At 39.8% G+C, this 15,104-nt stretch overlaps 1 protein-coding gene across 3 annotated transcripts in view; it reads left to right on the top strand.

The window, feature by feature from the left end:
• The window catches only part of CPEB4 (cytoplasmic polyadenylation element binding protein 4), a 102,686-nt gene that overhangs the window by 15,232 nt on the left and 72,350 nt on the right, over positions 1-15,104 (top strand). For 2 of the 3 annotated variants that reach the window (XM_019506399.1, XM_019506398.1), the window contains exon 1: positions 7-1,909. The exons of the other annotated variant lie outside the window; for it this stretch is intronic. In XM_019506399.1, the coding sequence (XP_019361944.1) occupies positions 785-1,909 (1,125 nt within the window). In that variant the 5' untranslated portion in view covers positions 7-784. Of the gene's footprint in view, positions 1-6; positions 1,910-15,104 lie in introns of those variants that run through there. 3 annotated transcript variants of the gene reach the window in all.

Here is a 15,104-nt window from a genome sequence, read left to right as displayed (position 1 = left end):
GGGACTGGAGTGACGCTCCTCGGACACCCCCCGCCCGCCCGTGCGTCCGCCCCCTCCTGCCCGAGCACTGCTCCGAGACCGTGCACGGCCGGCACCGGCGGCTGCAGCAGGGCACCGAGCCTTCACCCGCCCCCGCACCGCCCCCCTGAATGCTGAAATCCTCCTCCCCTGCAAGGACTTCTGAACAGGACGCAGATATATATTAGATTATAGAGCGTTTATTAAATTATTCCAGATTTAAATCTATATTTTTTTGCTGCCGAGGGGAAAGGGGACCAGGCGTCATCGTATCTTCTCTCCTTTTTTTCCTTTTTTTTTTTTCCACCCCGCCCCACCACCACCTCCTCACTCCTGCCTCTTAACTCATTTATGGGCACGTCAAAGCTGCTGAGGAGGAGAAGAACAGAATAGCAAAACCTCTTCCTATTCCTCCAGAAGCTCCCCCCCGCTTCTTTTTTCTTCCTTGTTGTGCATTTCTTTTGGAAAAGGAAACCTCTTATTTTGCAAACCAAAGATTTATTTTTCCCTTCCTCCTGGCCAAAGGAAGGAAGCGAATACAAATCGACCCCCCCCACCCCGCTTCTAAAATAGTCTGAGAGATTTATCTTCTAAGAAAGTAGAATTTGTACCCAAATCGGAGACAGCCTGGGCTGAGGGAGAAACTGGAATATCTAGGTTAAAGCGAGGTATCTGTTAGCCTCCCTTGGGGGTGGGGGGGAGAAGAGGTAAATAACTAAACATCCACTTGTTCTTACAGGAAGAATTCAGATCCTAAATATAATAAATGGGGGATTACGGGTTTGGAGTGTTAGTACAAAACAACACTGGGAATAAGTCAGCTTTTCCAGTCAGATTTCATCCACATCTGCAGCCTCCGCACCATCATCAAAATGCAACCCCCAGCCCTGCTGCTTTTATAAATAATAACACAGCTGCCAATGGCAGTAGTGCTGGGTCAGCTTGGCTCTTTCCTGCTCCAGCTGCCCATAACATTCAGGATGAGATTCTGGGGTCAGAAAAATCTAAAAGTCAGCAACAGGAAAAGCAAGAGTCCCTAGAAAAACAGCAGCTTTCCCCTAGTCAGAGTCAGGAAGCAGGCATGCTGCCTGAACCTGAGAAAGCAAAATCTGAAGAGAATCAGGGAGATAATTCGTCAGAGAATGGCAACGGGAAGGAGAAAATAAGAATAGAATCACCAGTGTTAACAGGATTTGATTATCAAGAAGCTTCAGGGCTAGGCACTTCAACTCAGCCCTTAACATCCACTGCATCTTCTCTGACTGGTTTTAGTAACTGGTCTGCAGCAATAGCTCCTTCGTCTTCGACAATAATCAATGAAGATGCAAGTTTTTTTCACCAGGGAGGGGTCCCTGCTGCCTCAGCGAATAATGGTGCTCTGCTGTTTCAGAATTTTCCACATCATGTCAGCCCTGGCTTTGGAGGTAGCTTTTCCCCCCAGATTGGACCCCTCTCTCAACACCACCCTCATCACCCCCATTTTCAGCATCATCACAATCAGCATCAGCAACAGAGGAGGTCTCCTGCAAGCCCTCATCCACCTCCATTTCCACATAGAAATGCTGCTTTTAATCAACTGCCTCATTTGGCTAATAATCTTAACAAACCACCTTCTCCATGGAGCAGCTACCAAAGCCCATCACCTACACCATCTTCATGGAGCCCTGGTGGCGGTGGATATGGTGGGTGGGGAGGGTCCCAAGGTCGAGACCACCGTAGGGGACTGAATGGAGGGATAACACCCCTGAACTCCATCTCCCCCCTGAAGAAGAATTTTGCAAGTAATCATATCCAGTTACAGAAGTATGCTCGGCCCAGCTCTGCCTTTGCTCCAAAATCTTGGATGGAAGACAGTTTGAATCGAGCTGACAACAACATTTTTCCTTTTCAGGTGAGAGTCTACTCATATTCATATTCTGTGTAAAAAGCAATGCATAACTGAATTTTTAGAGGATAGATTTATTTGTGTGCAGTGTGCTTCAGTGGTCAGCCTTGGGTAGTTGATGGCAGCCTTATGTTGGAAAAAAGAACATTTAATTTGTAATTCAGCCCGTGAATTGAATCTTAGTCTTCATGATCTGAGCTGTGAATCATGGACTTCCCCCCCAACAATGCTTGTCAGATATCTATTTATAGCCATATAGGGCACCTATTGTAGATCAGTTTCCTTCATGTTTAATTATATATGAAGAAAGGACAGTTGGTGAACAAATGTTTGTTACAAGCTTTCAAATACCGCTATATGAGGGGCTGAACGAAAAAATAAGTGTTTGACTAATGCTAAAGGATCTGAGGCATTTAAACAATTTGGAAATAGTAATGTACTGCGTGCTGAGAATTAGGGATTTGATAATCCTTCTTTCTGCCTTGTGGTGCAAGGAAGTTTACAGTTCGTGGATTTGCTGTGTAATGTTATTTACATATTTTTGTAGAGTTTCTCTGTGCACTGGAAATGATTGTTCTGATTTTTTTTTTTTTTTTTTTTTTTTCCACAGCAAATGGCATCACATTTTTTCACCAGCAATGGTAACAAATTTTGGTTGCAGACCACTAAATCATTACTAAAAATAGGTCTGGACTAATGTCAGTTGTTTGTGTCCTGCATTCTAACATGGCCTTATCCTGTCAGGAGGCAGGTTGTCTGACATTTCACATTCATGAGAAACAGATCTAGATTGCAGAGGTTTAAAAGCACGTATATAATATTGATTGTGCTAAGCAGTCAGAATCAAGGGTTTTTTTCCCCCCCATATGATTATTAGTTACAGATCCAGTTTGGAAGCCTTTGATACCTTTAAAAAAAAAAAAAAAATTTTAAGCGCACACAAAACCGGGGATTCTTTCATATTTAGTGGTCTGTTTTTCAGGCTCTTCAAAGGAGGGCAAAAGTAAAGCTTTCGGCATGATTGCAATATTTTTAGCCATGGTGTAAGAAGTAGCAGGGTGACCTACTTTTAAGTAATTTGAAAGATCAGTAGATAAGATGATCATATTATTTGTGGCTAAACACATCCCCAAAGCAATTTATGTATAGTTTATAATGACTTGGTGGCATCAGAGGAAGGACCAGTTCTGTTCTCCTAGGTGGATTATTCAGTTTCTGTTTGGTTTGCAGGGCCTATGCAGCCTCCTGACAACAGAGCAGCTGCTGGCAATAACTTTCTATTAAGAGTTTTTTTTCTGCAGAGCTGAGACATCAGGTAGACTCTGTATAGCCTTGGAATGCATGGTAATAATGGATTTTAATTTTAAGAGCTGGAAGTAATATAAAGAATGTGTGTCCAGCACACCAAATTTATACATCAAAACCATTAGGAAAGGGACACAGCTGGAGTCAGTGTCTCTCTTTTTTTTTTTTTTTTCTCCTCCTTCAGCCTCACTGCAGCAAGACTTGGCTCATGGTTTTAATTCATTCTGTACCCTGACACGTAGATGATGTACAAAGTACAGAGTGACAGAAAGATCAAGTGTGTTCTTGCTGCTATGTTTAAGGCCCAAGCCCATTGAAGAGTGGTGAAATGCACTTCATTTGATGACATTTCAGGAAATCAGCAAAGCCACGTCATTCCTTAATTTTCCTTTCAGATTATGTTCTAAAGATCAAACTGTCTGTCTCATATTTTTATCATGGTCAGAAATAATTTTTATGTGGCATGTTGGTATCTGTTTACATAAACAGTAGGATGAAGCTATACATGTCAAGACCAAGTCTGACACTTCTTCATGCCAAGAAAAGGAAAGTGTTAGAGTGAAATGCTTTCCAGTCTGTTGCTATCGCTTACATTCTGAACAGAGCAAGAAAAGGGCAGGGCAGCAAAGGAGCAGATCTGAGCACTGCAGATCTGAGAAGATGCTGGTGAATTTTGAAGCCATCTTGGGCAGTTGCTTTTAACTTTTATGATGTGAAATCCCTGATGCCTTCTGATTTCCTCCCATCTCCTGACCTTCCCCTCCCCCCCCTTTTTTAAAGGAAAAAAGAGAGCTTGCTTGAGTTCTGGGAGTGCTTAATTCCTGAGACACTGAAAACAAATTATGTCAAAATTGGCCTTTTATGTTGCCCTAAAGCTAGGATTGTGGCTGTATTCTTGACGAGCAAAAACCCTCATGTCTGCTTCATGATAAAATAAAAGTATGTTTTTGAACATATATGAAAATGTCCTTGAAGAGATGATTGATTTATTACTGGAAACTTCCTAGACGCTTGTTTAGTAAGATGGAAAAAGCTCTTTGCTGGAACAACAGAATGGGTGAATTTCATAGACCTCTGTTTTCAGTTCTCTCTCATTTTAACATTTAAATATTTTTCAAATTTATTCATGGCCGTTGCCCTAACATCATCAGAATTAGTTTATTTAGAAGGCAAGGTGGTGAAACAACAAATGCGCACAGTGGAAAATCCGCGTTTTAGCAAGGATATTTTTACTGTTTAGATTAATGAAATACAGAACTATATCTTGCGGAGATCCTATAGGAGGCATATGTAAGTGCTCATTTCTTACTGAAGAGGAGAATGTTGCATAATGTCCATGTAAATCACTAATGCAAATGACTGCTGATTTTTAGAACCATCTGCCCCATGGCTTTTAGGCATTTGCAGTGAGACAATCCACATTTTTACAGGTAAAATATGACTGCTGCGTTTGCTTGGGAATTTTGTAATAGTGGTGGTAACTAATTTGTTTTTTATCAGAGTGGTGTACAGAGCACTTATGCCTCAATTCTATAGTGTCTTTCATCGGAGGATCCCTCTTGCTTCACCTTTGAAGTGTATGTGTGTGGAGGAGGACTGGGAGGAGGTTGTGGAGTTCCAACTTTTCTTTTTACAGATGAAAACAAGTATAAGAGTTTGGGTGATTTGTCAAAGGTAGGGAAAGTCAAGGACAGAGCCACAACCCCTTCCTTTTCTCCACTGGCAAGCATCTCACTTCTGATTTTTATGCTTGGACTACTGGATCACCTCCCCCTCAGATTACACATCTGAAATAGCAGATTTAATCAACTTGCTTCCTCAAAAGTATCATTTTTTGGGAGCGTCTCAAAAGAGCAAAGCCATCACTTGACTTGTTTGTAGATCTTGTTTGGAAAGTAGCTGCTTTTCCATAGAACAAACTGTGCTCTTGGAAGCAGAACTGGAATGTTTTTAGCTATACCAACCTTCCTGGCCATCTGAACATGAGTAAATAGGACCATCTCTTGCGGTTAGGGCTTTTTAACATCATTCCCCACCTCTCCTCAATTTTGACCCCCCTGTGGCATGGACAAGACATTAGCAGCCCAGTGTTGATATGCTAGTAACTGAGCTTTACTGCAGCACTGCTCTCAAGATTGTCTGGGCTTTCTTCCTGCTAAGTACTTGCACTTCCTTGTGGCAGTGTAACACCCTGGCTGTTATGCAATACATAAACCTTGCTTTGATAGGCATTTCCAGGTTTTGAGCTTTCCCCTTCAAACATATGAGGATGTTAGTGCCTTCAAGGACTGATTCCACAAACAAGTTGAGCAATAGTTTGCAGTTCTTTTACAAAAATACTTTAAAAACACATTTTAATAGGGCTTGAACATAATACAAAGTGCGTATTTCATATAATTTTTACATTTGTGGGCAGTTCACTGAATTCACTTGTTCAAAATGTTTTTTTTCCCCCTCCAGTGGCTGATCTCCAGACATTTAACCCCATCCAAATCCACTGAGGGTCTGTGCCAGCAGGGCTTTTTCTTCCCTTGGGCAGATGTGGAATGTTTGTGAAAACACATACATGACTACAGAAGGGAGTTTTTAATTCCAAGCTACAGTAATGATCTGTTTGTACACAGAAAAATCCTGTCTATTGATAGGTGTCTTAAAGCAAGCTCATTCATTCAGGAATTTTAGAATTAAATAAATTCTCCTTTAAATGCATTTGCCAACTTTTCCTAAGAAAGGAGTTTTTGCAAATCGGTTCTTCACAGTGCTTACTGCAGATTTATGACTAATATTTGCTCTTTGTTGCTGTTTGATATATTTTGTGAGCTGATAAAAAGATGAGATTACTTGTCCTATAGAATACATTGGTGGGTGGATGAGGGTGTTTGGAGGTATCATTTTAGAGTCAGTATGTAGGGGTTTTTAATGCCTATTCACAGTTCTTGTTTTTTTGTTTTTTTTATAACTACATCAGCTTTGTCTGTAGTAACTACTCCTGTATGCATCTCGCAGCTATTGATCTGTGGAATTAGAAGCTGTCTAATGTGGCAGGACATATACAATATAAGTTCTGTGGAAGTTAACTGTTTTGTTTTATAAACTTGCTACTGATGTTTGCACTTCAGAAATACACAGGAAGGCTGAAGCTGACCTTAGGTTTTTTTGTTTTTTTTAAAGGGCGCCTTTATTAGCAACGATTTGAATCATATTTGTATTTTGAAAAAAAAAAAAAAAAGGAATCTTATTAAGCATTTTGTTTTGAAAATGAGCTACAATCTTTACAGGCTGGCAATGAAGAGAGCATAGGATGTTATGGGAATATAATATACACTAGATATATAAAGAATTCTGTATGCAACAGAAACAGGCTTAGGCATGTTTCTGGGAAGTTGCATGAAGGACGGTCACTTTTTAATATTTAAAATCTTTCCATTTGACAAACCAGAAGTGCTTGCTCCCACAACAGCTCTGTTTCATTTTAAGTTTTCCAGTTTCATCTTACTTGTGAAACTATAAAAGATGATTAGGGCAGCATAAAGCAACATCCTTTCAGGAAAAACCTGTTTATGCAAAGTCTTTAATTCACCAGTTACTGGATTGGGACTTGGAAGACTCTACTTTTTGGCAGTGGAGGAAGAATAACATAGCTGAAAAAAAATCAACTTGAGAATTAAATAAAAATATGTAATTTATGGTCTTGCTAAAACTATACAGCCACTTAAGTGAGCCTGATTAGGGACCACTAGATACATTGTACTTATGGTGTCAGTTTGGGCAAACCTAAGGAGATGAGCAGCATTTGGTTATCAATAAATACTTTAAAGTTTTGATGGCAGGATTTTTTAATTATGGTACATAAGGTTTCAGGAAGCTTCAAACCTCCAGAGCAGGTACAGAAGAAACTGGAGACAAGCCTTCCACAGCTACAGTATTTCAGGAGTGCATAGGATCTGCAAAGAAATGAACATATTTATTGAATAAAATGGTTAATCTCCAGTTGTAAGTATGATGTATGCAACTCCTCCTGCCCCATAAATACTGCTTCATCACCTGCCATAAATTGCTTAAATTGCCAGTGTACTTTGCATCATTACCGATGCCTCATTCTTCAAGGAATTTTATAAGATTAGGCACAGCCTTTGCTACAAGCAAACTCTCACACCCAGATGGGCTTTAATTTTATACTGTTTAGCTTGCCTAATGTGGGCAGTCTCTGGCTTAGATTGCCTCATCTTGGGGAGTGTGGAATAGAAACTCTTTTTCTGGAGTCTTTATTTTTCAGGTGATACTGGTGCTGTGGGGGCAGACCAAATATGGTCAAACCTGTATTTCAGTGGTTACATCTAGGCCTAAATTTTTCTAATGTGTAAGAAAGTCAAGACTTGAGTTTTGGTTCAGGCCCATGCAGAATTTTAAACTTCCAGTATGTGCAAGTATTTCAGTACATACTGTCTGCAGCTAATGCTGAGTTACTTTTTCTTTTTCTATAATCAATTCCAGACCCTTTACGCTTTCAATGGAGACATGATCTTGTGGAATTTGAATGATATGATTTTATGCTTTCCTACTTATAAGCATCTCTACTTTATATTTTACCCTAATAAAGCATTCTAACCACAAGGTTCTCTGCTTTACAGACACAGGTGGGGAGAACATGGAAGGCATGGAAGTTATGTGACTTTCCCAGTTCATGAGTGGGCTGCAAAGTTGACACATTAACTCCTGGCTTCTGCTTCCAAGTCTTTTAACTATTATGCTGCATTGTCACACAACTGTACATATTTTGAAATGATTCCTAGGCAGTATGAAGGAAATGGGCCAGCAATTTCATTTCCCTTTAGACTGAGCTGGTCAGAGCTTACCTCAAAATGTATTGCATAAAGTTTACTTCTCTAGACTACCGACAGCCCCCGTAGCTCTATATTAACCAAATGTTGCCAGTTTAGTATTACTTCTTTCAGCTTTCGTCTATCTAAAGCTGTTTTTGTATAAATGGTTTTTAATGTCAGTGGTTTCTAATGTATTTCTTACAAAATGTAAACATACATTAGTATTTAGCAGTAGTCTTGTGTGTTGAGCTACCACTAGATTCTTATTGGGGGGCATCTCTCTCTCTCTGTCCTCTCCCTTCTCTCTTTTGCTTTTAAGCTGTCTGATAAAACCAAATTTGCTACACTAAAACAAATGCTTGTAAAGCAAAGTTCTTCTTGTGGTTGACTTATGTAAACAATATCAGCCCCCAGTTAACTTAATTTTGTTATAGCCATGCACATAATTTACCTTATTTCTGTGTAGTCATTCTCCTCCATCCTTTCTTTCTAATTTATTTTATTATGTGTATATATATATCTGTATGAAATGTGGGCAGTGGTTGTGAGTGTGTAAGAACATGCATTGCACCTACACTCAGACAATGGTCCCAAAGGACCAGACAAACCCAAAAAGTGCTGTCACTTGGTGAAATGTGCCACTTGGAAAACAGCATCATTTGGTGGAATTAATCTCTTCACTTACTGTTCTTTGAAAAAACAGTAGTCATTTTTTTTTGCTGAGTACAGCCTAATCCAAAACATTGTATGTTCATGAATGGACTTGAAATAAGAAAATGTTAACGTCTTCCCATTTTTGGTTACCATGTTAACCTTGAGAAGAACTTAATACTGTTAAATGTATATTCACGTCTCCTCAGAAAAATGGAAACCATTACTATGCTCAGTTGTCAGTTAGTTATTGTCTGCTAAAGCAGACCTGGGTTTGCCTGGTAGGAATTTTTTACTATTGAGGAAGCCCTTAGAATAGAGCAGAACTTGGTGATCCTTTGGGGGGGGGGGGAAACAGACTTCAAGAGAACAATTCTTGAATTCAAAGAAATACTGAAACAAAAATACCTTCTAGTGCCTTTCTTTTTCACTGCATGGGCTTGTGCACTATCATGATACTTAGCTGGCCAACTTGTTAATGGAATTCTCTGCCCAAGTAACCAAATATGTTCACTTGAATACTGTACAACCCTATTTGAATTACTGGAGTTTCATTGTGAATTAACAGGGGGTTGAGCCTGCGGTAAGCAGAATAGCTTTCACAGATCTGGATTTCCTGAGAACATACACATTCAGAATGGGCCAAATAAGTCAGGTGCTGGTTTTCTGCCCTGGTCACTTCAGGACTATTTGTATCTGCTTTATGGTCTGAGGTCATTCAGCTTACACTGTGCTGGTCAGCATACGTAATATATAAAATGTTCATGATCACTTGAACTGGTGTATAATAGGCTACTACATTTTGAACATTGTACAAATAATGGCAAAGTTTTGCTGGAAGGGAGTTGCAGTGAACTAGCACTCGTGACCATGAAATGTGGGCTATTGTTGTGAGAGTGTAACAGGATAAACAAGAACATACCCTGCCTAAATTCCCTAGGTAGAAAATAGTGTCAGATACAATCTGAAATGAAGCATTTCTACAGTGCTCACCACCATAGTAACTGAGCAGCTCACAAAGATTATCATAACCATAAGAAGCTATTACTTTAACTTCTGTTCCTGTTTTGTGGAAAGGGCATGATGTTAAGAACCTTAGCCTGGGTTTTTTTGCCTAAAAATACATGACTTTAATGAGATGGGATATGGAGGAACAAAGTGTTTGAAACTTCCCATCTGTTGAGGCTGAAGCTCCTGATACTGTTTTGGAATGGAAACCACTTGCAGGGTCTACCTGAAAAGAAATACTTCTCACATAGCCACATATTGAGGATGCTGTGTATCAGGGCTGTCCAACTGCCAGCTCATGGGCTGCATGTGATCTTCAGTGAGTTAAGTTGTGGGCCTCAGGTTCTTGCCTGGCCCTGTTTTCCCCATTGCTTCAGCTACAATAGAAACTGGAGTCTCCAGGCTCTCCCTTCCTGTTCTGGCTTCCGCTGCTTGCCCTTTCCCCAAAGGGGCATGACACATCTAGGGGAGCTGAGGGTGAGCCTGGGCCTCCATCTGTGTGTGTGTTTGGGGGGGGGGCTTATGGTGCAGCATTTGTGGCAGGGTGGGAAATTTGAACAGTGCAGGGGCGGGGAGTTTGTTCCCCGGCTGTTTAGAAGTTGGGCAGCCCTGCTCTATGTGGAAATCTCTTTCTGACATACTTGAATTTGAATGGTAGAGGCCTTATGGGATTCAGCATTTCTTACCATCACACAGACTCCATCCATTGCTTAGATGTTACTGGAGCCACTAGGGAGTGGAGAGGTTGAGCTGTTTCATGGTTTGGAATGGACAGCACTCACTCTCCCCTTGTTATTTTGGTATTGATAGTGACTACTATCTGGGAAATGGGAACTTAATCTTTTCTGTAACCATGATAAGCATGGCTTGGAACTGTAAGAATTGGCCCTTGGTCAGTTGAGCTTAGGCAACCTCATCAGAAACAGATGTGGCATGTATCATAAAAGTGAGAGTAAACAGAGCATGTCATTTATAAGTAGAAAATGAGAGTCCTGTGGGAGAGCTTCCATTGAAGAAGGGAAAGAGGTGGTTAGCTATATTTGCCTGAAATAAGGCAGAAGGTAGGGTGAGTGACACCTTGGAGGCAAACTAGTTTAGGGAGGCAGGAACTATCTTAGGGAAAACCCCACTTCATCATTAGGTTGTTGCCTAAGAAGCCTTATGCCTTCCTGAACCAGTTAGGACAGGGTGGCACCTTGGGCTGCATCTACATGTGTGTTAAGGTACTTCAGTTAATGTGCATTAAATTTCGTATCTTCCATTGTGAGGTACTAGAAAAATGCACGTTAGCCTGGCTTAATGTCCATTTAATTAAAGCGAACGCTTCTAAAGTGAGGCTTAATGCATATTAGCCTATTTTAATGCATGTTAATGAACCACATTTTTTACATGGCGCTTTAGTGTGCGTTAAAATAGGCTAATGTTCAATAAAGTGCATGTGTAGACTCACCCTTAGAGACTACCTCTTAGCAGTAGAGAAGGTGGTGTACTGTTTCAGGTAATTCCCTCTTTCTGTTCCTCCCATTTGTTGTCTGCCAACGAGCTGAATGCTGAAAACTGGCCCTTTGCTCAGGTGCTGTGTGAAGAACTGTCCCTGTACAATCCGTTAATTGACCTTCATCTCAGAACAACACTGAATATTTAGGGTTGAGGAATTATTTTGGGGCTTGTTCTACAGCTTTTTGCCAGCATTACATACAAAATAATATAGAGAGGCTTCCTGGCATTATTCTTCCTGTCAGATGTTTGTCAGATGACTAACAGGTCATTGACAGGGTGACAGCTGAAGAGTCAGCAGACTCCTGAAATTGCTTGCTCCCTTCACTGCGAGACCTAAGGACCATGGTAGATGCATGCAACTTGGAGTTTAAAATTGCTTCAGTTTTGCCAAATTCCTGATCTGTTGCTGAAAAGGGAATCGCAATAGAAAATAAAGGATATAATGCAAAAAGCAGCATGCTGAGATGTTGAGATATGGGGATAATGCAACAGAAATGGTCTCAAAACACTCAATGAAAGCAATAGTCTGGAGAAGAAGAGAAGACTGAGGGGGGATTTGATAACAGTCTTCAAATACCTGAAGAGTGATTAGAGAGAGGATGGAAATGGGTTTTTTTCTACGGCTGTAGGGAACAGGACTAGGAGCAATAGCCTCAAGATTCGGCAGAGGAAATTTAGGTTGGAGATTTAGGAGGAACTTTGTGACTGAGGTGGTCAAGCATTGGAACAGACTATACAGGTTGCCTTTGCTTTATGCTGTATATGCATTCCTGGAAAACGGTGCATAAATTGAATTTGAATAAAGGGAACCCACTTTACAATGTAACAAATAGAGATATGTTCCAGGACCTCAACTGTCTGACCCCCAGACCCATATCTACCACTCTTACAAGACTATTTTGGTACTTGCCAACAACAGACAGTACACACAAGCACAGGGTGGTGGTGACTGTTACCATAATTGTAACTACAGAAACACGTGTCACAGATAATGAGCGAGGAGCACATAGGAGACTATATTTTGGTGTACATCACTCCCACAATGCACTGCACAAAGAGCTGACTGTGGGCTTCCACTACACCAATCATATAAAAGTGAATTGATCTTGCATATAGCAAATTTTTGGTATAAGAAGGGTCATCACATAAGAGTAAATTTGTACATACAGAACTCGCATAAAGTGAGGGAAACCTGTACCTAGAGAAATTGTAAAATCTCCATCCTTGGAAATTTGCAAGAGCAGGTTAGACCCATGCTTGGCTGGGATGGTTTAGTTGGGGATGATTCTGCTGTGAGCAGAGGACTGGATTAGGTAACCTTGTGAGGTTCTTCCCAGCCCTAATTTCCTATGATCCTCTGAGTGCAGAGACTGAACATTTAAAGATGGATGTCTGTAAGCCTGTGTTTGTGCACTGCGTTGACTTTATGGGCCGCAATTTAACCAAGCTATGGGTATAGCTGCATCTTGTGGCTCTGTAGGCAAAACAAAAGTTCTCTCACTGAAAGTTTAAGAAAATACCTAGAATTTGAAGTAGATAGGAACTGTGAACAGACATACCAGACCAAGACACCAAATATAACCACTAAAGGAAGAAAAAAGTAGGAAGGGAAAACATCTGAAGCTGAAAAAATTAAGGAACAAAATGTTCGTAAACTGGTATTTCTCACTAGACACATCTGTTCTTTTCTAATACAGATCAGGGAGAAGTAAAAGCTGAGATAGCTACATACTTCTACTCTTGATTTAGAAATTTGGGCTAGACAAGTATGGTAAATGTTTCTGCTCTCAGTGACCAAACACAGGACTGTGAACTTCATACTTTATACCAAGCCCTCTAAGAATCAGCCACATGCTACTGAAATGCAGCAATCTCTGGGTAGGGGTACCTTAATTATTTTGTGGTTGGAACCTTCTAAAGACATGAGGAATTATTTTGACTTAAATTACTGGCAGATATATATAGTAGCAGTAATGGACTTTTATCAAATTTGAATAAAGCCAGGACACTACAACTAACACACTCCTTAAAACACATGTCATTTCATAACCGCAAATGGGCTTGAATGATGCCTCATTTCTTGAACCAAGACTGCACTAGAACTTCAGTGTTGGAGGCAGCTGAAGGTATTGTTTATTTGAGGGGAGAAGGGAAAGCATATTTATTTAAACTGTATATTTGATACCATTTGCTCCATTTCCCATCAAAATACTGATCAAGTCTGGCTTGACTTATCTTGGGAAACTTCAGCTTCACAGCTAGAGAGGGAGTAAAAAATTATGCACTTTCTATGCTTGGTCTCTAGTTCAAAGGTGAATCTCTTGGAAAGTAAACAAAACTTAACATCTGGGATCACTGCCGGTGTCCCTTTGGAATATATTCCTGGAAGTTAAATTCAAAGTCAGTTAATGCTGTTTAGCAAAATTCTGTTTGCCTCTTTCTGTGTATGCATGAGAAATCTTTTGGGTAGATGAGCAAATTATTTTGTTATGGGAGAACACATTTTTTGTGCCTGTACTAGTGACTTTTGGGATATTTCCTGATCAGTGCTCTTTAAGGAAACAAAGTTATATTGTTTAAGTCAGGAAATTGAACATCTTAACTTGTTCCCAGACAATCTGGTATCGGAGCATTCAAGTAATATGTCAGGTGGCTTTGTGGGCACTCATCCTGCTGTTTTGGTAAGGAAAGGATGAATAATGAATGTGCTAAAAGTTGGCCTTGGCTATTTTGAAGGAGAAGGCCTTGGAAAGTGTGTGTGCTACCATCTTGTCTGGAAAGTATGTGTGTTACCATCTTGTCATCTCAAGTCAACTGAGCTGAAAGTTGTCATGCCTCTAGCATTAGTCCTTAATTTTACTGGTAATTAATTTTGTTAAAATCTTGGAATTCTGGCTCTAATTAATTAAATATCAAAGGTAACTTTTCTCCTAGAAACTGAGTCTATTTGGAGTACCAAACTTGTAAAGTGAATATTCTTGCAAGCTTCAATTTTATTTCTGCAGAGCCTGAAATGACTCTGTAAAACTGGATTGATGCAGTTATGTTGTAGTGGCAAAGGTTGTATTGCTATGGTGAAGGACTACACTCTGTTTTTCACAATGTGGATTTGCAGTGGTCTGAGCAAAAGCCTTGATTCCAGGCGCTTATCTTGGGATTTTATATTCCAAAATGTCATTTTTACTTCCTGATTGTTAAGCATTGTAATGCTGTTAAACGTTTAAATGTAACAAAATGTATTATGCAATACAAATGATGTATCCATTGAATATAGCAGAAAATAGATTACAAAAAATAGTCACTAATATAGAAGGAAAATAGCAAAGGCTTGTCTGGTCTTCCTTGAGTTGGGGCTTTTAATCACATCTCTGTTAGGCAAGTACTTAAGCATATGCTTAGTCTTGAGTATGTGATTAAATCCTATTGATTTCAGTGGGTTTTAAATGTGTGCTCATGTACTTTCCTGAACTGTTTTATTGGATTTATTGGAAGGTGGAGAATATTAAATTTGGCAAACAGGTTTTGGAGTAGTCAGTATGTTGTGTCAAATGCTATAGGTGTCTGTAAACTAGAAAACTAAACTTATGAAAAGGGACAGTTTTTTTTTTTTTGTTTCTGTCCTCCTTACCCTGACCGTTCTCTCCTCACCGCCTCTAAAATATCCTGTAATGCTGCTGCTTTTTTTAAAGAAAAAGTGGGGCAAGGGAAGGCAAATAGGTTTGATGTCTTTACAGTATCAGTTCACATTGAATATGTGTAGCTGCAAAATAAATATCAAATGTTTAGTATGAAAAATGTATTATTAAAAAAAAAAAGAAGAAAGGTTCCTTTGCAGTCATTCTTTCATGAAGTGTTTCATTTTAATTAGGTATTTTGCAAAGCATTTATTGCAATGGAAATGGATACCTTTTTAG

The sequence above is a fragment of the Gavialis gangeticus genome, unplaced genomic scaffold, assembly GCF_001723915.1.
Source record: "Gavialis gangeticus isolate Ggan-Ray unplaced genomic scaffold, GavGan_comp1, whole genome shotgun sequence".
NCBI lineage: Eukaryota > Metazoa > Chordata > Crocodylia > Gavialidae > Gavialis > Gavialis gangeticus.
This window is presented reverse-complemented; position numbering and strand designations above follow the sequence as displayed.